The sequence below is a fragment of the Rhineura floridana genome, chromosome 8 (genome assembly GCF_030035675.1).
Source record: "Rhineura floridana isolate rRhiFlo1 chromosome 8, rRhiFlo1.hap2, whole genome shotgun sequence".
NCBI lineage: Eukaryota > Metazoa > Chordata > Lepidosauria > Squamata > Rhineuridae > Rhineura > Rhineura floridana.
In genome coordinates this window covers 109,625,701-109,641,840 of record NC_084487.1, presented here as the reverse complement: position 1 = coordinate 109,641,840, position 16,140 = coordinate 109,625,701, and the positions used below count along the sequence as shown (strand labels likewise).

The 16,140-nt window shown below is 39.8% G+C and overlaps 1 protein-coding gene across 8 annotated transcripts in view; it reads left to right on the top strand.

Annotated features, from left to right (window-relative positions):
• PIK3CG (phosphatidylinositol-4,5-bisphosphate 3-kinase catalytic subunit gamma) overlaps window positions 1–16,140 on the top strand; it is a 46,158-nt gene that overhangs the window by 6,564 nt on the left and 23,454 nt on the right. For 7 of the 8 annotated variants that reach the window (XM_061640383.1, XM_061640381.1, XM_061640384.1 and 4 more), the window contains one exon: window positions 9,413–11,401. In XM_061640383.1, the coding sequence (XP_061496367.1) occupies window positions 9,425–11,401 (1,977 nt within the window). In that variant the 5' untranslated portion in view covers window positions 9,413–9,424. Of the gene's footprint in view, window positions 1–6,957; window positions 7,050–9,412; window positions 11,402–16,140 lie in introns of those variants that run through there. The other variant, XM_061640386.1, reaches the window with a different exon arrangement.

Here is a 16,140-nt window from a genome sequence, read left to right as displayed (position 1 = left end):
CTCAAAGAAAGCAATCGAGTATTAGATTAAGTTAGTGCTTATATATTGAAATTATTATAAATATAAAGTGCACTGGTTGTTATGTGCCTTCAAGTCGACTACGACTTATGGCGACCCTATGAATCAGCAATCTCCAACAGCATAACAAAGTATTTCAGACTTATTCCTATGTATTTCTAAGGCTTCTGTAATCTCTTGAACTCTGCTCCATTCATTTACACTTATTTTAACTCCAGTTCCTGGAAATGTCTTTACACAGGCATAACTTTAGCCAAAATGACTGTTGAAAGGCATAAACATTTGCATGACCAGAGATTACATACATTAGGGTATGGAAAATGTGTTTTAAAAGCACAACTGTCTTCCTGCTAGGAGTTTAGGAGATGTTGAATGCCTTTTTTCAAGTCTATTAGAAACTTTTATACAAAATCTTTGGATTCATGAAATATAAACCAAGTGTGCAATAACATATTCAAAGTTATTTTTGTGCTTCAAAATTCATTTCTACAAATGAAGACCAGAGTGTGCAATGGTTCTGTATAAAATCCATCATGAATCAAATAGGGATGTTTCAGGGTATTTTTTTTAATAGGCCAAGTCAAATTGTGGCTTAACAAGGAACTCTGAATTTGAGTGGCAACTCCCTGAAAGCCACATGTTGCTCTGTTGACTCAGTTGCCAGAAAAACACAGCAGACTTTTATTTTTGTAAAAGCAAAACCCAGCTGACAAGGGGAATACTCTGTTTCAGCTTGAGTGGGGGAGGGGGGTAACTAATTTTGATGGACAGGTCTAGCTTTTAATTACAGGGAATTATTTTATCAGGGCTCTCCAACCGCAGTGCTTTTGGGGAGGGATATGGACATAAACAGCTTGTCTGAATCTGCCTTTTCTCTGGGTTATTGTTCCAGGCACATGTGCTTGGAGAGCCTTTCCTAGTGCCACTATAAAACCATCAAAGTCTCCTACAAATATAATCATGAGGAAGGCTCTTCTCTGCTCTCCTCTTTATTAAATATTGTTCCATTATCTTCAAGCTTCAAATATACTGATGGCAATGCATGAACCAGTTGAAAGCCAATGCAACTTTATTGCTCAGTTGTTGGGTCCTGCATGGTAACGCTGGAAGCAAAAAATTGGGTTTGCCAGTGGGGTGTCTTGATCAATTTGTCAGTGGCTTGTCTTAGCGTTACAGTGAACACAAGCACTAGTATGATAGTGAGGTTTCCTTGGCTCTGGTATAGTAGTGTGGTGGTTGCAGTAGCCCCTGTTGTTGAGATCCAACAGGCCTTTTGGCCCCAATAGATGGAGAGGCAATGGTCCAGGTACGAGTTGCATCACTAGTAGGATAGAGCTGGGTGGTTTTGCCTTGGTTGTTGAGTGCAGGATCTTTCTGTAGCTCTGTCAGTTGCAAGAGATACTTTGCATTCACAGCAAGCTCACAGCGGAATAGGCACCAGCTTTCAGATTTCTTATAACATTTAGTCACAGCCTTTAAACGCATCATCAGCTACTCATTTTGTTTTCCACAAAATGCTTGCTGCCTCTGAGGCACAGACAGAGTTCACACTCAGTGAGAAGTGAAAAATGTTGAACGGCTTTAAATTGCAGATGTTACTGTCACAAGGTGGGAAATATGGCTGAAAGCCCTTGTTATCAGATGCCTGCTCAGTGGGCTGCATCCAAATGAGTTGGCTGCTCTGTATTGTATTTTGTTTTGCTTTGTTTTGTTCCTTTACAGAGTTGCTTTTGTGGATTTTTACATCAAGAAAAGAGTTTCTGTGAATATCACAAATTGTTTCTACCACAAAGATTGTTTCTTTTTCCTCATGGAGCTGATTAGTTTCAAAGCCGAGCTGCAACATTTTTGACCCTGACAGAAATAGGTACATACTGACAAGAACACTAGAGGTGACTTGGTTCATTTTAATAGCAAGCACATTTTTGTTTAGGGAAAATGTTTTAGTGATATCAGTAAGTTTATAGTTCAGAATAATAATATGGATATCTGAGAAAATGGACATAAGTGTTTAAGAGAATATTCTATCGAGGAGATTTAAAATACATGTCTTAGTCCTTGTTCAGTTTCTGTGTGTGTTGTTATTCATAGAAAGACTTTAAGGCTGCAATCTTATGCCAACTTACCTAGGAGTAAATCCCATGGTGATCATTGGGGCTTGCTTTTGAGTAGATATGCAAAGAATATGCAAGTCTTTTCCAAGGTGTAGTTGAGGGATAGCCAACATGATGCTCTTCATATGATGTTGGACTACAGCTCCTATAATCTCTGACTATTGGCCATGTTAGCTGGCTGATGGGAGTTGTAGTCAAACAACATATGGAGAGCGTTGTGTTGGCTACTCTGGTGTAGATTATAGAACAAAGTACTTGCTTTAGTTCTTGAGATTTTTTAAAATCCCACCAATTTGGCTCCATAGATGGGTAGTCATCAGGACTGCCAATTATCAGTACAGAGATCAGCACCCTGGTTTGTGCCTGACTAGCTTTCTTGGTCTAGAGTGCCCATCAGCTAAAAAACATATTCTGGGAGCTGTAATAATCTTATTAAAAGACTGCAGATCTTTCCATCCAAAGATGGTTTGGATCCATGTTCTTGCAGGGCCAGAAACCTTCTCTCTATATCCATAGACACTTGCTCCATTCCAATGATTTTGGTACTTTGTTTCCCTTCCATTACTAACACCGTATTTCAAAAAGATGCCCTGTTCTTCCATTTAAATTGAGTCCCTTAGATTAGTTGATTAAAAGAGAGAAATGCTGGTTCACATGTAACACTAAACAATCTACTGTGTAGATGAGTCTTATCAGGATCAAGTGAAGCATCAGGATTTCTTGCTTCTCCATCCTCCTCCATGGCTAGAGCACTTCTGCTGTGCTTACTTTCAGTTTGCTTGTAGCATTATGTGTGAATCAGGAATTCTGGTTTGGAACAAATGGTGGTTAGTTGCTAAACAAGTCAGCTTCAAACCATGAGACTATGGGTAATGAAGCAGACTTGTTTAGCAGCTAACCATTGTTTGTTTTAAACCAGGATTCCTGGCTCCCATGTAACTTCCCAGCAGAGTGGGAGGGAGAGTGTGCAATCGTGACATTTCATTTGGCTTGCTGGGGCTCATTCATATAATGCTAGATGATGGCGAATTATAGCTTAAACTGCATCATGTGTTTGTCCTCTTACTGGTTATTAATTCACTAATAGGAAAAAACACACCTTGTGGTTTAAGAATGTACATATAGTCAACAGATATTTCTGTCAAAATTAAAAAAGGCAGGCAAATTGGGCAGCTATAGTGAATGACCTCGTCTCTGAGATATTGTACTGCCTACACATTTGTCAAAATGCAAACACAATTCGGGTTGGTCTTTCACAGTCCAATACACTTCCTGTGTAGCTGGGAAGAATTTGGTAACATGTGCCTCTGAGCATATGGTGAGTGGTGGAAACACCTGCAATCAGGACTGCATCTCCAAAGATGGAGAGTTACATTTCTTGTATATTTGTTGGTATTCTCCTTACTTTGCTTCTTTCCTGTGTTACTACTGTTTCTACAGAGACTCTAACCTAGAAAAGCATATTTTTCTCATTCTTCATCCTAGAAATCTGTGCCAAATTTATTTTTATTAATTTCAAAGCATTTTTATTGGTCAGTGCCATATGATGGTGAAGAGAGCCTTTTGTGTTTCAAACTGGAGATTATGTTCTATTTCTGTTTTGTGCACATGAACAGTTGAATCTGAAACTGCAGTTTGATGTAAAATCAGACTGATTACAATATGTTGCTACTTAAGCAATGTATCTAGCTGTTGGAAAAAAAGAAACTTGGCCTGCTCAAGATGCATGTGTTCAGCCTGCTATGTTTAAACTACCCCACTTAAGGAAGGGTAGGCACGATCAATTAAAAACATAGAGCAAACCTAGAATTTTACTAGGATATATTTCACCTCCCTCTGTTTTATCTTGTGCAAACTGAGACACTCCTCATGTTCATTGGACATTTTTCTGCTGAATAGTCTGTGCCATTGTTCCACAATTGTTTTTGGAGTTTTTTTTACTACAGATTATCCAAACTGTTGCTGTATATCATGTATTCACAGAAACAGAAGCAAAAGAAAATGATTTACTATGGGAAACTTCACTAAAATTGCAAAGTAAATCAAACATATTTAAAGTGACTATCTGAACTATATCAACTGTCTTAATATTATTACTTCCTCCCTCCTAAAACAAGATCAGCACAGCACATGTCTTGTTTCTGTTATTTGGACTGATTGCAGGTGTTGCCGCCACTCCCAAATGCTCAGAAGCACATGTTACCAAATTCTTCCAAGCTACACAGGAAGCGGATTGGACTGTGAAAGACCAACCCAAATTGTGTGTGCATTCTGACAAATTTGTAGGGGAGTACAATATCTCAGAGAGGAGGTCAGGTCTCCTGCTCCCCTGATACATTCACTGTAGCTACCCAATTTCCCTGCTTTTTAAAGTTTGATAGAAATATCTGTGGGCTATAGGTACGTTCTGAAACCGCAAGGGTTTTTTTTTTTGCCTGTTAATTTCTCTGCTTTTTAATCCAGAAGGTAAGAAATGGGATCCTGTGCAAGTTTGCTGAGAATGGATTGATCATGTCCATGCTTATTGAGTTCAGTGGCATTTACTCCCCTGCAATCATGGTTAGGATAGGTGAAACTGACCACAGGGGAGAAGGAGAAGAGGGAGGGAGGGCTGGAGTGGGCAGAGGAGAAGGAAGAAGGAAGAGGGGAGGGGAGGAAGAAGGGAGGGGGAGGGAAGAGGAGAGGGGAAGGAGAGGGGGAAGGGGAGAGGGGAAAGGCAGGGTCTGATCATTTGCATGCTTATTGTGTTCAATGTGATTTATTCCTGTGCAATTGTGCTTGGGTTGGGTAAAAATGACCTGCGGGAGGGGTGGGGAAGAGGGAGAAAGGGGAGGGGAAGGAGGGGGGAGGGAATTGGAAGGGGAGGGAGGAGCAAGAGGGAGGGGATAGGAGGGAGGAAGAGGGGAGGGGAGGTTTGGTCATTTGCATGCACCATCATGCATAGGATAGGTGAAACTGACCTGAGGGTCAGGCAGGGAGGAGGGAGGAGGGGGAAGGGGAAGAGAAGGGGAGGAAGGGTAGGAGTATGGAGGAAGGGAGAGCGAGAGGGAGGGGGAGAGAGGGGAGGAGATTGGGTGAGTGGGCACTGGGCAGAGGGAAAGTCTCTTGTCTTTCCAAAAGGAAAGCATTGTGAACAGTATCATTGTTTTGGGGGGTTTCCCCCACCTTTTTATTCTACAGCAGGCACATGTAGTCTCCCATCCAAATTTAAACCAACACTGTCCCAGGCCACATCCACACCAGACATTTATTCCACTTTAAACAGTAATGGCTTCCCCCAAAGAAACTTGGGAATTGTAGTTAGTGAAGGTGCTGAGAGTTGCTAAGAGATGCCCTATTACAGAGCTATAATCCCCAGAAGAGGTGCTGAGTGGCCACTCTGGCCACTGGAGCTCTGTCAGAGGAACAGGAGTCTCCTAACAACTCTCAGCACCCTTCCCAGGATTCTTTGGGGGAAATGATGATTGCTTAAAATGGAATAACAGTGGAATCAATGTATGGTGTGGGTTTGGCCACCTGATTAGCCAAGCCAAGGAGCTGCGAGTCTGGCTGTTAGAACACTGACAGTTGGTTCTTACTAAGCCTGCCTGCTCTTGTCATTGACTCCAATGTTAAATTTCTTAAATTAAGTAAAAATCACCAAGGCATTTTTTTAACTTTTAAACTGCAAAAGTTGTATGTCAGAGTATGGGGCAAGGTCAGTAATAGGGTTACAGGTGCTCTGTGAACATGGCTGATTTTTAATTTCAACAAATTATGAGACCACTGACAGAAAAAAGTGCAACAGGGTTCTGGATTTTCCCCCTCTTGTTTTACACTTTGAACTCTCAATTCTCTCTGAGTGTTTGTGTATCACCATGAAAACCTAGAGGGTTGTTAAGCAAGCCTTTCTGAGTTCAGGACTATATGTTTTGTAAGGTTTTGTTTTGAAATGAGCTTATGGGAAGCTGTATGGGGGAGTATTTTCAATTTAATATTGCAGAATACAGAAAATCATACCACTCCTGTGGCTGTATAATAACAAGTGACTAGCTAGGGCAATGTTTCTCAAACCTTTTGGGCTCAGTCCTACCCTATAACTGTAGTTTAACTTCTGGGTCCTCCAACCCGGTACCAATAATTTGTTTTATACAATAAAATGTACACATTCATTCTGCTGCTGTGTGCAAGGATCTATGGGTTATGGCACGAATCCAACACTGGTATTAGAAGAAGAGTTGAACAGGACATATCTAACCTATCCTAAGTTACACATAGGGAAACACCATTATTACAAAGTAGCCATTCTTCACCAAATGGGTTGGGATGATGGGGCAAGTTGGGGAGCAGCGGGTCCTGTACATCCAATGTGGATCAGTGAGGACTGTCTGCCAGGGGGCATTCAACCCACCTAAGTCTTGGCTGCTGGTGATGGGGAGAAGGCTACCCCTGTCTCAGGGTTGTCTCTCTCCCTGGAACTTTGCAAACTCCCAAGGAGGCCCAGCTCAGTTTGAGAGTCACTAAACTAATAATAGTTTATTACCAAACATGATGCATAGTCTGCTATTTTCATACATACTGTATTAATTCATTTCCTAATTCTTCTCTTGAGCAACTTTTAGCAAATGTCTCCATGCATATGTTTCAAAAATGTGTTCCTTCCTCTTTTTATAGTTGCCATTACGGTAAGCATGTATTTGACTATTCTAACAGGAAATGCATTGACTATATATAAAAAATACAATCCTCTTTATAACAGAGTGGGTTAAAGCTTCCTTCCTGGTTACTAGAGCACTTCCTTTGCATCTGCTTATGAAGACAAACAAGAAAAGCAGAACAGCTTTCATGAACAACTCCTCGTGTTGTGAATTACTGTAATTTTAAAACGGCCAGACAAATGTGTCTTCTACAGCATCTCACTGTCTGCTTTGCAATCGGGTAATATTTTGTTAAATGCTGCATGTGTGTTTTAAAATGGTGTTTCTTCTTATTTGGCTCTTTAAAATAAAGAACGATCTTCAATCATTTATGCCATCCCATTGTGGTCTGGTTGTGTCAACATCTTTTTTCCCCTAAAGCTTTCTGGGACATAAAAGATGGGGAAGGGGTTACCAGCTAATGAGTTTGTGTGTTTAAAATTCATTCCGAAATATGCTACTGTTGAGCAACATAGTTTCATATTGGTTAAAGGAAAACTAAATCAGAAATAGTCTGTGTCGGTTTACCTTCATTTCATTTGATGTAACAGAACTGAAACTGTAAGGGAGCAACTTTAATGTTTTCTTGTCATCGGCAGAGAATAGGTAGAATATACTTGGGACAAACTGGGGAAAATCCTACTTTCTCTGCTTGTGAGCTTCTAGAGGCATGGTTGGCTGCTTTTGAAAACAGTATGCTGGACTAGATGGATTTTGGCCTGATCTTAACTATGTTAATTAAAGAACACAAAAACTCTGTGCACTGCAGATCTTTCCCTAATCTTTTCACCTCTCTTTGATAAGTAGTGATATTGTTTTGACAATGTTTATATTTTATTATAAATGTAGAGATACATACATGCAACAGGTTAATTACGTCTTAGTTTTATTAAATTAAGCCCTACTCTGAGTAGACTGCATTGAAATTAATGAAACTAAATTAGCCATGTCTGTTAATTCAATGGGACTACTCTCAGTGGACCTATCAATACATACCACCCATATTGTCTAATATGCATACTGTTTCAATCAGTAAGTAAAAGCATTGTTAAATATTATCATTGAAAACGCTTATTGTCACCCAGAAACATGAAGCTGATAATTCAATGTGTCTCAAGGATTTTAACATATCTTCAGCAAAGAGTGCCAACTTAAAATTTTGGAGATGGTTGCAATTAGTTTCTTACTAACAATGACTCTTCTAAATTTTGGTGACCATGGGATGGGAAAGAATACTGACATTTCTTAGGCAGGGCTGGAAAGTATTTCCAATTCTTAGGCATCGGCATCAATATTTTAGGAGCCAGAATAAAAATTCTGTGTGGCTGAGTACAGCCAAACTCTGGGATTTATATGTTTTTTATATTTAGGCCAGTCTTTGCTGTGTTACTGTGATACACAAACGTTCTTCAAGGGAATTTGACATGTAATTTAAAGTTGTTATAATTAAGTATTTTATAGTGCTTCTGAGTGCTGTAAAATGCATTTTACATAAAAGCCATACACATAAAGTGTAGAATGTAAGTGGAATATCTGAGAGCTGAAGCTGCTGAACTTCAAAGAAAGTGGTTCCAAGATAGAGTTCTGTTCCTGAAGCTCAGCAGGTCTTGGCCTGGCTGGTATCTGGATGAGTACAGGATGAGTGACTTTTTTATGCCAGCTTTTGAAGATACACCTGTGTACACAGGCATTCCCTTGATCTCTTGGCCAGATCTCTTGATCTCTGTTTCAATTACTGTATAGTTTTAATAGATTGTTTTATTGTATATTTTACTTATTTTAATATTTGTGTAACTGGCTTTTATACCTTGCAAACAATTCAGAAGCCTAGTTTGGCACTGAGCAATGTATACATTTAATAACAAAAATAATAGATGATGATAATAAAATAATAGATGATACCAATAAAATGGAAGGTGTTTTCTAAACTAAGAAAGAGTCTCTTTAATCCTGATGTTTAGGGTTCACAGAGTCAAATCTGAGATTTGTAGGCCAGTATACTGTTGTGGTACAATATGAAACCTATTCCATAGTTCAATTACTACCCTTTTTTGGGTGGTTGGGGGGACAATAGGCTATATACAAAAAACTACTTTGGGTTGGATCCAGACATGCCCTTCCAAAAATGGAAGAGCTCCTTCTGTTGACAGAAGGGATTCTGGTCCAGTAGAGGCTCTTGCTGGAGGAATGGGTGGGTGGGGGCAATTTTTGCCAGTCCCACCATTCTCACACTGTGTCAGATGGTTCTCTGGAGCTGGATTTTTTTGGGGGGGGGTGCTGTAGGAGAAGGGGAAATCAGCAAAAAATGCATCCTTCTCCCTAGCCCCTTCCACCCACAGAAGCATCCCATGAGTGAAACTTGCTTATGGTTAGTGTGGATCTTAGCCATTCTGTTCAGAATTTCTAGCTAAGCTATAACCAGTTTTTCCCAATCCTGTTGGCTTTGGTGGAAGGAATGCAAAGGGGTTTAAACATGTTTAACTTCCATGTGTAATAGTGAATTTAATGAAAATTCAGCAGGAATTATTTAATGAAAATTCAGTAGAACTATCCTGGCACAAAGAGAGAGAAAATAACCTGATCCTTTTCTGTGTGTTTTTATAGACTTCATGTGGTATGGAGTTGATGAGTGGTGAGCAACCTGTTGTTATGAGAGACGACAACAAACGAAGGAGGAGAAGGATGAAGCCACACTGTACAGCAAGCAGTTTGTCTTCAACAGAATTGATCTCCATTGAGTTCATTTTGCCTACAGGCAACATGTTAATAGATATAGCCAGCAACTGTACAGTAGAGCAGATGAAAGCACAAGTTTGGATGCGAGCAATAGAGAAGAATCAGACCTCAGATTTCTACCATAAATTCACTCCAGATCAATTTGTTCTTCAGTACCAAAAGAAGGGACAGTGGTATGAAATTTATGACAAACATCAAATAATACAGACACTTGATTGTATATTGTATTGGAAAGTGTTACAAAAGAAGGTGGGCAAAATTCATGTAGTCCAAAAGCAAAAGCCCACAGAGGATGTTCAGGAGTTTCAAAAGCAACTCAATTATTTGATTGGCTATGATGTCACTGATGTAAGTAATGTGCATGACGACGAACTGGAATTTGCTCGTCGCAGGCTAGTCACTCCACGAACAATTGAAGTAACCTGCAGAGATCCAAAATTGTACTCAATGCACCCTTGGACTACATCCAAACCACTTCCAGAGTATTTGCTTAGTAGAATTGTGAATAATAAAATTTTTATCAACATACACAGAGGAACAACTAGCCAAAAGATTAAAGTAGCTATTGATGACACCCCAGATCTAATCCTTCAGAGCTTTTTCACAAAAATGGCAAAAAAGAAATCTTTGATGAATATTCCTGAAAATCATAGTGAGCTGGACTTTGTTCTTAGAGTGAGCGGCAGGGATGAGTATATTGTAGGAGAGACGCCTATCAAAAACTTCCACTGGATAAGACAGTGCCTTAAGAATGGGGATGAAATTCACTTGGTCTTGGATGATCCACCTGACCCAAACCAGGATGAAGTACAGAAAGAGGAGTGGCCCTTGGTGGATGACTGCACTGGAGTGTCAGGCTATCATGAACAGCTAACAATAGATGGCAAGGATCATGAGAGAGTATTCACTATATCATTGTGGGATTGCAATAGGAAATTTAGGGTCAAGATAATTGGCATTGATATCCCTGTGCTACCAAGAAACACAGACCTTACTGTATTTGTTGAGGCCAACATTCAACATGGGCAACAACTCCTTTCACAGAAAAGAACTACAGCTAAACCATTTACTGAAGAAGTCCTGTGGAATGCTTGGCTTGAGTTTGATGTCAAGATTAAAGACTTGCCCAAAGGGGCATTGTTGACCCTGCAGATATATTGTGGCAAAGCACCAGCATCATCCACAAAGGGTAACCAGTTGCATGATCCCCCAAGTTCTGATTCTAAATGCAAAACCCAGCTTCTCTACTACGTAAACATTTTGTTGATAGACCACCGGTCCCTGCTACGAACTGGTGACTACGTGCTTCATATGTGGAAATTTCCAGGCAAAGGGGAAGAGCAAGGAAGTATAAATGCTGATAAACTTACATCAGCCACCAATCCAGATAAAGAAAACTCAATGGCTATTTCAATTGTTCTGGACAAATACTGTCACCCCATAGCCTTGCCCAAACACAAGATAGCATCTGATCTACAGGGGGATAGGGCCAGAGCTGAAATGCCCAACCCACTGCGCAAACAGCTTGAAGAAATCATAGCTACTGACCTGCTTAATCCACTTACCCCTGAAGACAAAGAATTATTGTGGCATTTCAGATATGAAAGTATAAAGCACCCAAAGGCATACCCTAAGCTGCTTAGCTCTGTGAAATGGGGACAGCAAGAAATAGTAGCTGAAACATACCAGGTATTATCTAAAAGAGAAGCTTGGGACCAAAGCACCTTGGATGTTGGCCTGACAATGCAACTTCTAGACTGTAACTTTTCAGATGAAAACGTGAGAGCAATGGCAGTGCAAAAACTAGAGGGTTTAGAAGATGATGATGTTCTTCATTATCTCTTGCAGCTAGTTCAGGTATGATGAATGTTCATTACTTTTTATTTTTTAAAAACGTTAAATGCTTTGGGTAGCAGTATGATTGATGTGCATCTTATGCTTGGCACATCTGTGTGGTTGCACAAACATTCCAAAGACAGAAGTACTCTCTTGTTTGATTTTTTTTTATTAGGTTGCAACAACTATCGGTACTAAAATAATGCCACGACAAACGTTCAGTCCATTCATATGAACCTATACACAGATGCAAATCTTTTCCTTGATTATTCAGCATTTGGAAACTGGCTGCTGAATGTGTGAACGGACCCTATATTGCCTTTCAGGTGCCACAAGGTTGGAGTGGGGAACCTTTTTCAACCCAACAGCCACCTTTCCTTCTGGACAGTCTTCCAGGGGTCACATTCCAATGGTGGATGGGGCCAGAGCAGTGGAGCAATGAATGTAAATTTTGCCTTTATACAGCCTAGTTTCCATACACATTCACATATCCTTCTCTGTCCTCCATCCAGGCAAGCAAGAATCATTGTCAGAGCTCAAGGACACATTTCAGCCAGGCAAAAATACTCCAGGAGGGCTCAAAGCAGGGCTAGTAGGGGATATGATCTGAGGAGAGTCCTAAGGGCCAGCTAGAGAGGCTTTGAGGGCCACATTCAGGTCCTGGGCCTGAGATTTGCCAGTCTTGCACTAAGTGCAGTGACAGGTCATTCAGAAATGCATGTTTCCACTTGATTTTTGGACCCTTCAGTAACTCAGCATACATGTGTGAAATAACCCAATATACATGGTTCTCTTAGTACCACAGAACCTTCACCAGTATCAGAGTGGTAGAACAGCATCCTAACCAACCAGTATGCTTTGTTATACCTACCTACATGCTCTAGATATGTTGCATTAGCATTCCTGAGATTGTCATTTATATGGGGAAAATGCTAATAGGATTAGCTTGTGTTTATGTCAAAGTAGGCTAAAGTAGAAGATTAGCTTGTGTGGAATAAAGAAATTAGGTTTCCTCTTGTCATATGACAACAGTACCCTTGGTGAAAGTGCCCTAATGTTATAAAAATGCAAGTTATAACATCTTAAAATAGAGTGAGCTTCAACTGATTGTGGGTCTGTTTATGAGCTAGATTTCATCACTTGCAACAATATTCAATTATTTTACTTGGAAAGAAGGCAAAGGCTTTGGGTTGTTTACATTTATGAAGGTGCTTTTAAGAAATTATTGTTAAATTTAAATTATTTAATAACAGAATCCTAGTGTGGGAAATGAGTAAATATTCCACTTTTGGTATTAATTGGCATTATGCTTGGCCATTTTCTTCACATTGGACATCTGAGAGCAATGTTGCTACTTGCTTAGGAGATGGGAATATTCTAAAGATAGAATGTGATGGTTTTAGAGATCGTTCAGTTGTTGTTTCAAGTATTATCTTTTTTCTGCTCCTGTTTGTGATCACTAGTATAAGACTCAAAGCCAGGAACTTGGTCCATCTCCTTATCCAGTGGCCCTGTAGCCTCCGATTTGGTGTCCTGGTCACTGATTGAGTTCATGGTTGCCAAGTGGCCGGGAGCTTTTACTATCTTTGGTTGGTGTACTGGCTGTTCCCTTTCTTTGGAAGGCCAGATCTGGCCACATTTGTTCATGACCTGGTTGTATTCAGAGCAAATTACTGTAAAGCACTTTATACTGGGCTGCCTTTGAAGACTGTTGAAGAACTTCAATTTGTCCATAATGCTTACTGTCATCTATACTGGTTACCAATTCATTTCTGAGCTCAATTTAAAGTTCTGGTGGTACTGATCTTTAAAACCCTAAACATCTGGGGCCAGAGTCCCAAAATCCTAAAATCTGGCTGCACTGCATGAATCTGCACTATTCTTGAAATCACCTCGTAAGGCTCTACTCAGTTTCCCTGCTGCGCATCATCTGAGTATTGCACGTGGGTACAAGAGACAGAGCCTTTTCTGTCATGGCACCAAGATAGCAGAATGCCCAGCCAAAAAGCAGCTTGTCTAGCTCCATTGCTGCTCCCCTTTTCTCTTTCGATAGGCTTTTTGTGGAACAGTTTATAAATGTGGTTTTGACTGTTCTCTGCTTTCATAAGTGTTTTTTTAATTGTAGTTCTAATGCCCTATTGGTTTTGATTTTGTTTTAAATTTTGTAAATCTATTTGCTGTTTGAGTCAAGAAAGATGGCATATAAATGTTAAAAACGAATAATATAAGCACAGTGTCCTGCATTTATTGTTTATTGATTGAAACCCTTTTAAAGTTGTGTCCTTTAACTCATTTGTTATTTAAATCATTGCTCCTATTACTTTAAATAATAGATGAGTAAGGAGTTGTAGCTGAAATGTATTGGGGTCGGTGGGTGGGTAAAGCTGCAATTTACAAGCCACTTAAACAAAAGTACCTGCATTTTAAGTCTGCGTAGTTCATTAAATGTTATTGGGACAGTGTCTCCTTAAGGGTTTTGGCAATTTCCATATCTAGCCACATCTTTTAGAGACTTCTCTTGTGTGCATTGCTTTAACTGACTTCACTGAGATGGCATCAGAATAAATGATTTGGGCATCCTATTGTTGTATTGGCCTGTCTATGCTTTAAGGTCTTCATGTGTTGTCAGGAGAGATCCATTATGTGGTGATGAGGGAGAGAGCCTTCTCTGTATGGTGCCTCTTTGACATAATGCCCTCCCCTGAGGTATACAGTTAGCACTGCCCCTTTTTTGCATTTTATCAGCTACTAAAAACATGTTTGTTTGCATTTCCAGGAAGTCAGTTCTTGACAAGGTAGATCAACGTAGCCTTGTTGTAGCTTCAACAGGCTGCTTTCTTTTACTTATGTATTTCATCTACTCTTGTTTATCTTGTTTTTAACATTTTATTGTGCCCAGGTTTGGCATCGCTAGATGAAGGGCAGACTTGTAATATTTCAAATAAATTAACGGATTTGGGCACATTTGGCACTGAAACCAAGACATTTCAGGGGTTTAAAAATAGTAGTACTATGGAGCTTTAAGTTACAAATTGCAGAAAGTGCTCTGAAATTTGAAGAAAACATTGACTGCATTCAAAAGCCCCCTGGGCATTTTGCTAGCGGTTACTTTTCCTCCTCTTAGAATAAAACTCACAGGTTTTAATACAAAAAAGAAGTTTTGTCATAGCTGTTGGACCACCAACAGATGCCACCAGCAGATATCTAATATGATCAGTTCAGCTGCTGTTGGTAGAAGGAAAATGACTTTGTGCACTCAAAAATAGCGTCCAATGAATACACATATTCCTTTTAAAAAGGACGTGCCAATATAAAGCATAACCTTACAATTTCTTTTTCAATCTTATGCTAAGCACCACGTTCCATAGTTAGTCATTGTGCGTTGCCCACTCAGGATCCCCCCTCAAATAGTGAATTTTACACTTTAATGACTTGGGAATTTTCAATTTTGGAGTGTAATCAGATTCAATCTTGACTTTGGATGTCTAGGTGGCATGTGTGGTACTTCTTATTAAGTTAGGTTGGTAGTCATGCTATGGTTCCTCGTGAAAAGAAAGCCTTGTGGTACTGTTAGCCCTGCTTTGGTTACATCCGTGTTAGAAGTATGCCTTTGAAAACCACTGACAAACTTTGAAATATGGCAGCCAGATTACTTCACCAGTGTTAGATCTTCCCTAGCTGCCAGTTTTTTTTATTTCAGCATTTCAAAGTGTTTCTGATAGGTGATCATATAAGCTCTTATTGAATATGTAGGTTGTGATCCTGAGTGTTCATTTATTAACATGTGTGCAAGGGCTTGGATGCATGTATAAGGACTTCTCTCACTTTCTCCCCTAACTCAACAGAAATTTCTCATGCTACTGTGGAAACGTCTGAGAGCTTTGGTGTTGTTGTTGTGGGGGCTGCTATTAGAAAGGAGGGACGTAGATGTTCCAGTATGAGTGTGGACTCCCCATGCACATTCCTTGATCGGGGCCCAGGTCTGTAGGGCTCTCTCTGATAATTTGATTAAGATATTTGACTACAAATTGGCAGAGAGTGCAGAACTCAAAGCCAGTTTACAGCAATAGTTTGGTCTTTTCTCACCATTATTGTTGCCTGAGGCCTATTTACATAAGCTGTTACTTTAACAAGGCCAGGGCTTCAGCTTCAATAGCTCTATATCACCATCCTGTCCAAAATGGTTTTATATGACAATAGTACAGAAATTGAAGCATACATGGCTGAGGCCATGTTAAATTAAAGTAACAGCTTGTGTAAATTCAAAGCCAGCACATCCAAATCCATTTGGAGAGTAGGAGGGAGCAAGCTTATAGATGCTTTATATCAGAGTATTTACCTCTGCTCCTGAACTGTTGCATTGTCACTTAAGCTAAGACCTGCTGCATCCCTTTCTAGGATGGCTCTGCATACTACACTCTGTGTCCATGTCCGTGTGTGTGTGTGTGTTTGAGAGAGAGAGAGATTCAGGACATCAGCAGCAAAACAGCAGCAGCAAAACAGCAGCAGCAAAATCCAGAACCTTCCTGAATAATAATATTCGGTGCTGTTTACATTAAGAACCTTTAAACTTGCTTTTTGTTTGGATTTTTTGTTTTTGCCACAATTATTAAAGAGATGAGTTCCAAGTCAAAATGGTTTGTATTTTTAACTGTTTCTGATTGCTTATGTATTTTGTTATGATGATGATGGACTGCCTTCAAGTCGATTCCGACTTATGGTGACCCTACGAATAGGGTGTTCATGGTAAGCGGTATTCA